General features: G+C 40.5%; 2 protein-coding genes across 2 annotated transcripts in view; one reads left to right on the top strand and one right to left on the bottom strand.

Annotated features, from left to right (window-relative positions):
* Positions 1–12,712, bottom strand: part of DEGS1 (delta 4-desaturase, sphingolipid 1) — an 88,244-nt gene that overhangs the window by 50,388 nt on the left and 25,144 nt on the right. The window lies entirely within an intron of this gene.
* The window catches only part of TP53BP2 (tumor protein p53 binding protein 2), a 47,760-nt gene that overhangs the window by 12,903 nt on the left and 22,145 nt on the right, over positions 1–12,712 (top strand). The window contains exons 2-3 of the mRNA XM_057398807.1: positions 6,664–6,811; positions 11,585–11,698. Of these exons, the coding sequence (XP_057254790.1) occupies positions 6,664–6,811; positions 11,585–11,698 (262 nt within the window). The remainder of the gene's footprint in view (positions 1–6,663; positions 6,812–11,584; positions 11,699–12,712) is intronic.

Below are 12,712 nucleotides of genomic sequence, written 5' to 3'. Positions count from 1 at the left end.
AATAAACTTACCTTTAAAATCATCTATACAAGCAGAAACTACCATGCCTTTTAGAGTAAAGGCTCAGTCTTGTTTTCTCCTGTGATACAATTGAAAGGGAAAAGAGCTGTGCTTTATATAGACCAGGAATAATCTGAACAATCCCATGGTGCTTCCTACTGTACTCCACCTACCTTGCATCATAACTTCCTTTCTCGTATTTAGGGCCAAAAGCCAGTACAATATAAGTGGAATAGTGTGTGCAGTGGGTGAGACTGCAAGAGCCCACACTATGGGTGTGACTGTAGGCAGATACTAAACTTGACTCTGCATTGCTGTTGAACCTAGGTTTATTGGACGGCTGAATATGAAAAGGATTAGGAATAGTAATCATCCCGTGTGCCTGTCTTCTAGTAAGTCTGTTATAATCTTTGCTTACCTTAATCGTTTACTTACCTTAATCTTCAGGTCTAGTAAGTGAGGATGTTGCCTACTGGACTGTTTTCAGGTTCTGAGGAACTTGATACAAAAGAATCGCTGAATGACTTTGTTATTGTGGTATACTTTGCATTAAATGGAGAGCTGTAACTATATACCAGCACAAAGTGCTGCTTATCAGAACAGGAAAATGTGCTGTTGTGCAGGCTGTCTTCTCTTGTTTAGAAAGTTGCATCAAGTCAGCAAAAATATCTATTTTAGCAGCTGATTTCTTCATGGCCATCTGGGAAGGTGCAGCATCAGTGTTCCCACTAGGTAAGGTGCAAGACTTCCTTTTGACACTCTTTGTTTGGAGGGGTTTTATATTTAATAGGGAAGACTCATTTGTGGTTAAAACTGTGGGTATGAGGTCTGTGGGTGGAAGCAGTTATTTCTCATTTCTCTTGCCTGTACTTGAAATCTGATAGCTAATTTAGTCATTTAAAAAATTCCATGTTGCTGTTTCTTCAGCTAAGATGAACTTCCAGAAATACATTTTAGTTCAGGATGTAAATTCATAGAATTGTTTAGGTTGGAAAAGACCTGAAGGAGCGAGCAGCTTTTAATGCCTCCTTAAAACAGAGAGCTAAGTAAATTTGTTACGTAAGATAAGACCATTACTTAGCTGTGTTATGGAAATACAGAAACCCCAAACACTAATATCATGTGGTTCAAGGGTATTGGGTTTTGGTCTAAAATGCAGAGAATATGAAATGTGGTACAGAATTATTAGCTCTAATGTAGGATAATGCATCATGATTTCCAGAGGCACTATGCTTATTTGGCTCTCAGGTAATGTTCTTGTGTCTGTCATTGCCGCCTTCTATGCGTTAGTTTCCCTGCCTAGAAAGTAGGAAACAGCATGCTTGTGTTATGACTTCCTGGTCATAAGATGCTTTGAAGATGAAAAATACTATGTGAATGCATGCCATGGTTTGTATTGTATATTGCATGCTGTGCAGGAAGACTGCATAAAGTTTGGAATTCACCAAATAGTGAAAATCAGGGTGAAGTTTTAGTGTTTTTTTTGTGTTTAATCTTTAGTGGATTATAATATTTTATAAGGGCTGAGTTTTGCCTTGGAACATTGTTGTCCATTATTGCAATTCTATGATCTAAATTATATCTTTAACTAGAAATTACTGGGGGGGGAAATGTATCTTCATCCTTTAAACTCTAGTAGTTTCAGCAGTTAGCAAAGCCCTTGTATTTTAATTTGCATTATACACAGTAATAGTTTTCTCCTGAATATTTGCATCCTTATATAAATTAGTAATATTAATATATTAATTAGAAAGTGTCCAATGTATCAGCCTTTTAATACCCAAGATGTGTTATTACAGTTGTATAGTAAGGAGTAAGAGAAGTCTGATCCTTACAGAAGCACCATCAAACCTGAAAAGTAAATTGCATTTCTACTCCTCCCCCTCCTCCCCTTTTTAATCAATAATTGAGGTCTTGTGATCTAAGGAGAAGATTGATATGAGGTCTTTCATATAAAATGATATCCTGTGGGATGGATGTGAATTGTAAGGCATGTGTTTGCTCAGGTTTGTATTCCAGACAGGTTTGGAAGCTGACGTCTGGGGTTTTTAATACAACAAAGCAGGATCCAAAATGCAGTGTGGTTGTAGCCTAGCACTTTTGTAGAGCTAGCCATTAAATATTTTACTTTCAGTTGAAAATTAACTTGAAGATGTTGAGACCTGTTATGTCATATTTAGTGTCGGTGCAATTGCATGAAGTGATCCCGTTGATGAGATTAGCAGCAAATGGGTCAGATTTGCAGGCAAATGTAAGGCTCTTTGGGACTGACGTGCAGAAGAGAGATGGAGGGTTATAAAGTGGGGTGTGACTTGCTTTAATTGATGCCCTCTTCTGTCCTGTTTGGTTGCTTTTCTTGCTAGGTTTTCTTCCTGTTCCTGGGTGTGTTACAGTCCAGACTTAGTGGCTGTAGTTGGAGGTGATGCAGAAATAATATGGGTTGGAACAAAATTATATATTTCATGTTGCAAGAACTCAAGTAATTCGCACGTATTTGGACTTTCTTAGATTTCCTACATGTCTGAAGAAGCGGGATTTTTTGAGACATGAAGTCCATTGTGTTTCATGCTCTGCTTTTCTATCTAGTTGTTTGTAAGTCATACATTGCAGTCATTCCTTGCAAAAACTTGCTTTAGCTCATGTGTCCTTGGTCATTGTGTCCTTTGATGCCCTTGATGCATCCGATCGAACTGACTCATTTGGTGGCTCCATAGCTGCAAACTTTTATTTTCTAAGCTGTAGCAGAGTCAGCTAAAACCTGTGATGTGATTTTTGGAAGGAACTGCTTCAGCAGCTACACAACACATCCCTGGTTACTTGCAAGTATGCCACAGTACCTATAAACTGTGAGTACCTCTTGGCGGTGGGGAATGAGGGGCAAGTCTTTAGATTAGAATTTAGTTAGGGACCTGACTCCTGTTTAAAGGTGCTCAGCCTGTATGAGCGTTCCTAAAACTCACTCTTTAAAAGTCTTGAGAGGAAAAAACCTGATGGAATTGTCAGAAATTTCAGTATTAGCCTGGATGCTGTCTTTAAAAGAAGTGTAAGGTCTGAGGTTTCTTTGCCCCCCCCCCCCCCCCCCCCCCTTCCTCCCTCTTATTTGTTTAACCATTTATGCCTAGCTTGAAACTGGTGTTGGGTTTTTTTTACATGTTGTTTCTTTTTTTCCTCTTTATATTAATTCCTGGATGCCTATATATAACCGTCTTAACATCTTCATGGTTTAGGAAGGAGAAAAAGATGGCTTTAATGTTCTAACTTGATGCAATCTATAGGGTTCCAGCTTCTGACCAAGGTGATGTGTGACAATTTTTGTTCCCTTTGTTTTTCACAGCAATCAAAGAGCAACATAAACTAGCTGGGAGGGTGGTTAATACATGTTGCATTTGAACCGTTCTTAGAGGTAAGATAAGTTCTTGGGATCCTGAAGCAACGTGGCATAAGCCACAGCAGCCACTAAGGGTTATGAGCAGTGCCAAGAAGCCATAGCAGGCTTTTGGTTCACACCAGCTGCTTTATCTTTTCCACCCTCTCTGGGGAGAGGGGCATCTCTTTGATGGGTACTCTCTGGTCAGTGCTTGCCCTAGGCTCTGATGCAGCCGGGTGGGGAGCAGACTACCCTGGGAAACCTTGTAGTTGTGCAGGCAGTGAAGCAGAGCTTGCTCCTTGCCTCTCTCTTGCAAGTGCTAAATGTGACCACCATTTGGATGGCAAGAGGAGGGTCACAACTAACTGGAGGACTTCTGAATCATCTCAGCATTGTCCCTGGAGCTAAAGGGAAGTGGGATGAGGTAACTGGGAAGGTCATGTCAGTTTTGTAGCCTTTCAGTTGCTTAAGACCCTTAAGACTTTGAGGTATGTTTTGCAGAATGTGGTTTAATTATTTATACACACACACCAGTTCCTAGCATATGTGGGATAAAGACACTACTAAGCCTCAGAAATGGCTCTCACACACCAGGTTTGAATGCTCTTGGCTTAAGGTACTAGTAATTATCCTGAGCATTGTGGGTAGAAACAACAACTCGTGATACTTCCTGTGTAGTTGTCTGTATTGGTATATCCTCCTAAGGATTAACAATTGGATATAAACAGGCACACTGAAGAGTGAACAGCCGTGCCAGGGTCAAATTAGGTCTGCTTTGTGTGTATAATGCCGTGGTTTTATAATTTTCTCTTGATGCTCATCTTTTAAAACTAACAAGTGTTACTGCAGATGCACAGCCTGTGCAAATTAGTGTTCTGAATATGAGAACACTAAGTTCATATGAGAACACTAACCTCAGGTTGTACAGCATTAAATGTGAAGTGTTGATGTGTTTTACATACCTATATAACCCTGCTCTAAAGCTATTTGGGGAGCTTCTTATTTTATACTTCTCTGCCCTAATTTTTGTGATTAAGAGCTATTCCTACCTGGTAGCACGTGGCATCCCTCGCTATCGGGCTCCTCTAGAAATGCTACATCAAAAAGATACCATGTTTAGTGACAAAAGATTAAAGCCGAGTATCAGAGTTCCTCCTTTAGAAGCTTTGTCTCTTAATTTAGGTCAGGCCTTGAGTGTGTTGTGCTGTAAACAGCACAATGATTGTGCCAGTCTTCACTACCTAATAAGTGGTGTGTGGTAAGCTGATCCTACCTGACTGCATGCTGCACAGCTCTGGCCCACACAAAGCATACCCGAGAGGGAGCAGCTTGAAACCCATTCCCTGCCACCCCGGGTGAGCAGGTGTGACCCTGGCCGGCAGGCAGGATGCTCCCCTCCAAGAGCAAAGCTGTGGAGTGAGCAGCAGCCTTGATTCAAGGTAAAATCCTCAAGTCCTGGGTGTTCCACTCCATCTGCCTGCTCTCCACAGCATTCACTGGCTTCCTTTGGTCAATAACTGGAACTTTGTTGCTGCCTTTGCATTTTCCACCCTGTCTCTCCTAACTCCTCTCCTTACAAGTGTAAGGAGATGGTTGGGGGAGCTGAACATTTTCTTAAGGGTTGCAGGCAGTTTTGAGCTCTTTTTCAGCAGGTTTTTCCCATTCTTTGTATGTGTTTGGAAGGTCTTCAGGAATTTGTCAGAAACTCTTGTCTTGGGGAGCTGGGCAAAACCAGAGATCGAGTTCTGCATGCTCTTGGTGCTATAAATCTGGTGCAGTGCCAGGCTCTGAAATACTATTTGCAGGTGTTTATACTGCCACAAGTGGGACAAATGCCCTGTATAACAACACAGGCTGAGTTTGGAGTGCTTTTGCAGAAGCCTCTAAAAGAATTAAGGTAGCTCCTCTCAGAGGGGTGCAGGGAATGTTGGCGCTTGAAAGAGCCCTGAAAAGACTTTGGAGGCATCAGGGATGCGCATGGTTGTATTCCAGGAGAATCCCCAAGAGGGAGTTCCTAAAACCATGAAGAACATGGAGCTAAATTTTACTTTGTAGTGGCATAAACCCCCCCTTCATTCTGGAGTATTCACACAAAATCACAAAAGTAATGCTTGTGGTAATGGTGTTTTTTTCTTTGGTGGTGGTGGAGTGTTATTGTTGCTGTTGTTTTAATTAAGAATATTTATACCTGTCTCTTGCCTTGATTGATTTAGACTATCTTTATTTTGACCTTTGACCTGGTGTCTGTAAGGATGCATATACCCCTTTTACCCTCTAAAAATGAGGACAGGCAAGGATTTGTCTTTTCCTGCAAAATTAGCTTTTTCAGCTCTATGAATTGTGTAGCCTATCGATAAGGTTTTGTGTTGCTTTGAAATGCTTAGTGGAGTAATTGCTTACTGGGTGTATTTGACAGGTTTTTGTGTTGCTGGGAGTCGTGTGACTAGCAGCCAGTTGATAGTGAAATTGAGAATAGGTCTCAGAAGAGAGTTGACATTAATTTTTAGAAGCAGCTAAACTTTGATAGCAGTTTAATATTAATAGCATGCCGTGAGGTGGTGTTCCGAAGCAGTCATCACTGATACTTCCTATCAAAAAAAGCAACTAATTTCTAAAATACTCATTTCCTAGTTGTGTCAGGAAAGCCACGAGCAAGAATAACATCTGTGTGGTGTTTGTACAGAGTAATAACCAAAGATCAAGGATCTTTCTACGGCTTTGAAGAGGAAGCCAAGTAAAATATCCTTACTTCCCTGTCAATAACATTTGGGGGGACCTTGTATTCATACTGAGACTAGGGGAGTAGCAAATAGACTTGTGTTTCTACCCTTAGATGACATGTTATAGAAATGTGAATTTCACTGCCTATGTAGTAAGTTCTGTTCTTTTTTTAGTGTGGTTGCTCTTTACAGATGTAATTTTTTTTTCATGATAAATAACATTTCTGAACTCTAGATGGCTGTTTCTCCTTCTCCATCGAAGAGCTGCAGTATATACCCATAGTGAGGTGGGAGGAGTTCTGATGTTAAGGGCAAAGAAAGGAGCTGTAGGTCCAGATCTGAAACCAAACAGTCCTCCAGCAAGGTAATTTAGTTGAGCAGAGAGTAACTTCTGTGGGGTCTCAGTTGCTTGTACCAAAATCTGGTTTTGTTTTGAAATCCTGTATGCACAGTAGTTAACAAATGATACAGTTATGTTGAGAAGAAAGCGTTTAATGAGAGGGTTGTGACTCCGATGTGCAGTCTGGCTTTGTGCTATAAAATAACTGTGTGCTGTTATCCTTTTGTATTTTCCAGATGTTTCTGACGGTGTACCTCAGTAACAATGAACAGCACTTCACTGAGGTGCCAGTCACCCCTGAAACAACCTGCAGAGATGTGGTGGAGCTGTGCAAGGAGCCTGGTGAGAGCGAGTGCCACCTGGCTGAGGTGTGGTGTGGCTCAGGTAGGTAATGCTTGCACTTTGTGAATTACTACCCATTCACTGCTTCTAATACAGTAGCACATGGAGACCTGACAGACATGGTCCTGTCCCAGAGGCTTTCTGCCTTACAGTTTTGCTAATTTCTTCTTCAGACCTGCTGTACGATAATACATCTACAGAAAGGCTGACACGTGCAAAAATGATCTGAAAGCAAAAGAAGGGGACTCAAGCATGCAGATGTTCTTGTGTCTATGCAGCCCCTCTCTGACTGAAATAAGTCTCTAAGGCTGTGGGGGAGTTATTTTCTTTTCCTTCTCTTCACAGTGAATCCCAGTGGTGTGTATGTGGTTTCTGAAGTAGTAAGTATCAGTAGTTCTGTGACCCAGTCAGAACTGTTTCTTCAACCCTGTAGCCATTTTCACGTACAGTGGCAAAGGAAAATTTCCTTTTTCTGATAACACCTTTCTTGTTTCCAGTTGTTTTAATTTAGTTTGGAAGTGAAGGAGTGTTACCAGAATTAGTAGGAGTCACCTGATATGAAGTGCTCTAAAGAAGGTGTGTGGGAGGGAGGACATAGAAACTGCTTTGGACTTTTCACTGTCCTTTTAAGCCTGTGGGAGAGGGTTTTTATGTATGTGGTCAGTTGTGGCTTTTTTCCTTCTGTGTTCTTGCTGATTTTTGTCTTGGAAGTTCAGATCTCCCTGGCTTGCAGTGCTCCACTGGAACTGGAGAGCAGGTCAACAAACAAATCAAAAGCTGAAGTATGGTTAACTTTTCATGGCTTAAACATGAAAGGATTCTTGACTACCTCCTGTCTCTGTGGTAGTTATTAATACTGGTAGTTATCCAGAGGTGTAAAATAGATGATGGGTTTTAAGTCAAGAAAATAATTATATTTAATCCAACTTCTTTAAGATGCTTCAAAAAAACTATAAAAGAATCAGATGATGAGGGCTTATGTTCCTGTCTTCTGCTGTTGGCTCGGGCTCACATCTGTTCAAAGAAGTCTTTGAGCTGGATGTTTAATAGCATGAGATGTTGTCTTGAGTTGTCTTTTCTGACAGTGATGTAATGTTTCTGCTACTTCTAAATTAAAAAAATGCAACAGAATTTTCTCCTTAGAAATGAAGCATCTTTTCTTTATAAATGGTAGTAAAATAAAATTACCAGTCAAGCATGGAGAGAAATACTCTAGGACAGTTTTTTTATTGTACATCTTTGTCAACTCTGTCTAAATCAAAGCAATGCCAAACTCTATAGTGAAACACAACTAAAATAAAGGTTTAGGTAAACCCACTGAATTTGTAGTTAGCCTTAGCCCCGTGCCCCGTTCAAAAGCACAGGTTGTGATGGTGAGGGACAGGATTTTCCTTTTGTTACCAAAGTTGGAGCCCTGCTAGAGTGGGCAGCTCCTCTGCTTGTGATTCTTTTTTTTTCTTTTCTTTTTGAATTTGGATTCTTGATTGCCTTTGAGATGTTGATGTAGAATATGCTAGAAAGGGCAGCAAGATTGTCCTGAAATCAATGGAGAGCACCTGTGGTGAGAAGCAAGTGAAGTTTGCCAGTACTTCGTGTCCAAATGGTTTTGTAAGCTCAAAAGTGAGATTCTGGCTGAGTGAGATCACGTAATACATGAAGGCTTATTTGTGAAATCAGGTTGTCAGCCTCTCAAGGAGATGTAAGAAAATAATCTGGATGCAGAAACATAAAGCAGAGATTTTTTGCCTGAAATGAGTCTTTGCAAAGTTGTCATGAGATACCATGAGAACAGATAGCTGGATGTTACTTGCACAGCTATTGTTGTAAGACAGAAAAAAAAAACCCAAACCCCTCCATTTATACAGTGAAAACCTTGACAATTGTTTTAGAAACCAAATTTATTCTTGTTCCTTTCAAGGTCCTTCATATTTACTAGGTATTTACTTCTATACACGAGCACTGGTGAGTGTGTGTATGTGTATAAAACTGTAAACAGATTCAAATTGTACTTGGTAACAAAAAATACGTTAGTCTCAAATCATGTAAGACTGAAAGACCTGAATACTGGCTGAAGTACATGCATGTTGTTTCAGATAAAACATATCCTTTCTTAAGCATCTGTATAACATCCAGTAGCAGTCATTTGTAAACACAGCCATTTGCTGCCCTCTCTCCCCCCAATCCAATGTATACAAATCATACATGTTTGATTTACGGGGTGGGGGCAGCAAGGGCAGGAAATACTTTAAGCTTCTACCTAATCTCATTTTAGATGTCAGCAAAGTTTGCAATGTTGTTTTGCCAAGATATGCCGTGACTTCTATTTTGCTTGTGTTTTACACTGAGCAAATGAAACCGTTTTAAACCAAACATGGTGCAGTGCAGCTAATGTGGGGTAGAAACAAAAGATTTATGTAGGAAAATGACTTCTCAGGCTTGAGCTACTGAGATTGGATTGTTCTTACATTGCTTGTCTCCCTCTTTCTGAGGCTTGCTCAGGAATTTTAGCTTCTGTTGTCAGACCTTATTAAGGGTACTTTGAAAGATTGCTGCAAGTGTGCTGGAGGCACTCTGCTCCCTGAAGGGGGCAAGTTTCCTACTTGCCCTGTCCTCCCAGTTTGGCTTGAAATTTGATGAATATCAGGGCAAACGTTCTTCATCTTTCTGTTCTTGCCGGAATTCTATTAGGCAACTACCTTGACCACTGTGGAAAGCAGTCAGAAGGTGCATGCACGTATAAATACTTCTTTTTTTCCTCTTTATGAGACCGGGAATTAAAAGGAAGACTGATTGTTTGTTCTTTCTTCGTGAGCTTTCCAAATGTAGTTTTGTTTGCTATTTGAAAATCCCTTTGACCTTCCTTTTGAAGTCACTCAGTGGTATTGACAGAATCCTTTTCAAAGGGCATCTCCCTTGATTATTGAGTTTCAGCTGAAGTATTGCCGAGCTGCTAGAAATCTGCCTCCTAGGCCTGCTGTCTGTACTTGAAGATGGAAATCTGACAGTGGTACTGTTGGGTTTTTTTTGTTTTTTGTCTTTTTTTCCTCTTGAATTAAGGTTTAGTAGATGAAGAGCTTTTTTAGCTGTCTAGACAACTAACTGCCAAGGGACTGCTTTTTCTGTAACAGTGACCTACTTGCTTATTCTGTAAGGCTAATCTCTTTTGACAGTGACTCCAGAAATTTTCCTTCCTAGATTGCTTGAGCACAGCTGCAGCATTTTCATGTAAAGAAACACTTTTATGTTGAAAAGAGCTTTTTATGTGCTGAAAACATGTTAGTAGCTTCAATTCTTAACACCAGCGATTTCTTTTTTTCACTGAAATGATTATTCCATATTAATATAGTGACTTGAAAGACTCCATCAAATATGAATTAACAACTCTGATTTTCCTTGCTGTTCCTCCCCCTAAATAAGGGAAGGAAGCACCTAACAGAAGCAATGTTAGCAAAAGCAAATCTGGTGCACAAGTGGTGCTATTTCATTTCAGTCTTTCTCTGCTTGTCTTATTTCTCAAGCGAGGAATAATATCCTCTGTTTTCCTGACACCTAGCACAAATGGATCCAACACGATACTATGAGTATAGCCTGACTATTTAAAGGTAGCTCTGAGATCTGTTTACCACAGTTGCCATCACTTAAAATACATGTAAAAATGCATGGTAAAATGCTTAGAAAACCAAAAGAAATCACTTTTATGTAAAAAAATTTAGTAATTCTCAGTATATCCTGTTTGCAAAGTGTGTAAATTCTGGAACAGTAATACAGCAAGGGAGGAGTACTGAAATGATGGCAGTAGGTGCAGACTCCCACTGCATTTTTGTAATATCAAAAGGCAGTGAGTACGGGTTAAAAATAAGATGTGACTGAATCCTGAACTTGGGAAAGCGAGCAGGAAAAGGAATTCACTGGAACTGTGCATGTAACTTAAGGAAACTTAGTCCTAACTGTCTGAAAGAAAATGGCAAGTCTTTATTGGAGTAATTTTTCACTGTGGTCTTTTTTTTTTCCCCTTTGAGCGATGACTCCAAAATAGTTCAGCTTTTCAGGGGTTATCAGAAGTGGGGCTTTCAAAGCGCATGTAATCTGAACTTCATGAAATTTGCTGTCTGAGAGAAGGAGCCAGATCTGTGGTTGACAGGAGCTGTAAGTGATCACTTGAAGTGAGAGGAGCTATGATGGCATGCTGAGGATCAGGCTGTTGGGTACTGCCCAGGAGCCTCTTCAGGGAATTGAGTGCTTCTGCCAGAGCTTGAAGGCAAGAGCTGCAATTCAGCATTTGATTGCAATCCTTAGGAAGCCTTAAGAAAAGAATTTCTCTCCTCTGAGTTTATCTTTGCACCTCTCTTAATCCTTGTTGGAATAAATAGTAAATGAGTCCCTGCAGGAACTGGCACAGAGGAGCCCTTGAGTAGAGGTTAGGAATGACTGAGAGAGAAGTTTGTCTGAGGTACCACTGAAGTGGAGCAAATGGTACAACAGCGCATTTCCTGCTGTGGTGAGTGGCTAAGATGATCTGCAAATACAAACTAAGCAGAAAGCTCTAAATTGCCTGTTTGCTTCCCCTTGGGCTGGATGGTGCCTCAGCTTCTCCCTTCAGGTATGGACTTTAAAGGGTGTATCTGCTTTTCAGAAGTGTTGGTTGGATTTCAGAAGCAAGGAGTGATACAATGCCTTCCTAAGTGAAAGGTATAAATGCCTTGGGTGAGGGCAAGGCTTAGGTGAGCACACAGGATGGTGGACAGATATTTTTTGTGTTGTTTTGGTATGTGCTGCTTAGGGATGTAATAGTCAATTGGCTTTTCACCTTTTCAGAACGTCCCATAGCCGATAATGAACGGATGCTGGATGTTTTGCAGCGCTTTGGGATGCAGAGGAGTGAGGTTCGCTTCTTTCTTCGGCATGAACGCTCTCCCTGCCGAGAAACAGGTGGGTGTTTCTTTCAGCTGGTTTATTTGTCTAAGCTTCATTTCCTTCCTCAAGGTTAAGGAAACAGCTTGTGTATGTAATTTATTAATGTTGGTAGTCAGTATGGTGTTGCAGCCCTTTTTGGTCTGTTACTTTATGATGGATAGAACAGTAGTAACAGAAAACTTGCTCATTTTAGTAAAGACTTTATCCTCCCTTGCCAGATCTGGGGACATTAAATTCAAACTGAAATTTTTGCAGGTTTTCTAGAGCTGGTCAGTACCAAGGCATCCAAAGGCATCCTGTGTTAAATACGCTAGTCACAGCTAAATATCTAGAGGATGTAATTTTTCAAGCCCACGGTGCTTGCATTAGGATTAGGATTGTTGTTATTTTATTGGCCGTGGCATTGCTAAGCAATATATCTAGGGAAGAGCAAATGCATAGTTAGGAACTCTGCAGTTAGTCTTGCAGGAATATGTTCTTGAAACAGGTATCATAAGGGCAAGAAGCTAACAGAGGTACTGCAGGACAAAGCCACGTGTATGTCATACAGGGAAATGAGTGAGCTTGGTATTTGGCATCTGAACATGGTTTGTACATAACTGGATGTAAACATTAAAGTAGGATTCTAGTTTAACAGCATTTTACTGTTACAGTTACAGTGACTGCCAGAAAGAAAAACCTTTGTCCTTTTCAATTTTGTGCAAATAATCAGCTGTAGATGAAGTGGCATGTCTTTCATGATAGGTGACTAACCTTTAACTATTGCTATTCGTGTTCTCTCTAAGACAGTTGGCTGAAGGCACACCAGAACATATAGATGATGGGTTTAAGACAGTGGTTGAAATGTCTTCCTGTGAATTAACCAGTTACTTTTGTCTCATTTGCAGAGGAGAACACATTTTCCTGACTAAGCATCTGTAGCGCAGACTTACTAGGGGCCTGTTGACTGCAGGAGAAATACTGAAATAGTGAGCTGTTGGTTAAGCTTTTTGGGTTGGTTGGGTTTTAAGCAGTCCTATTTTTATTTTT

This window comes from Pezoporus wallicus, unplaced genomic scaffold, assembly GCF_028554395.1.
Source record: "Pezoporus wallicus isolate ANWC-B61680 ecotype Strahan unplaced genomic scaffold, APGP_CSIRO_Pwel_v1 contig_5231, whole genome shotgun sequence".
Lineage (NCBI taxonomy): Eukaryota > Metazoa > Chordata > Aves > Psittaciformes > Psittacidae > Pezoporus > Pezoporus wallicus.
The sequence above is the reverse complement of the archived record's forward strand: the minus strand, read 5'-3'. Positions and strand labels throughout refer to the sequence as shown.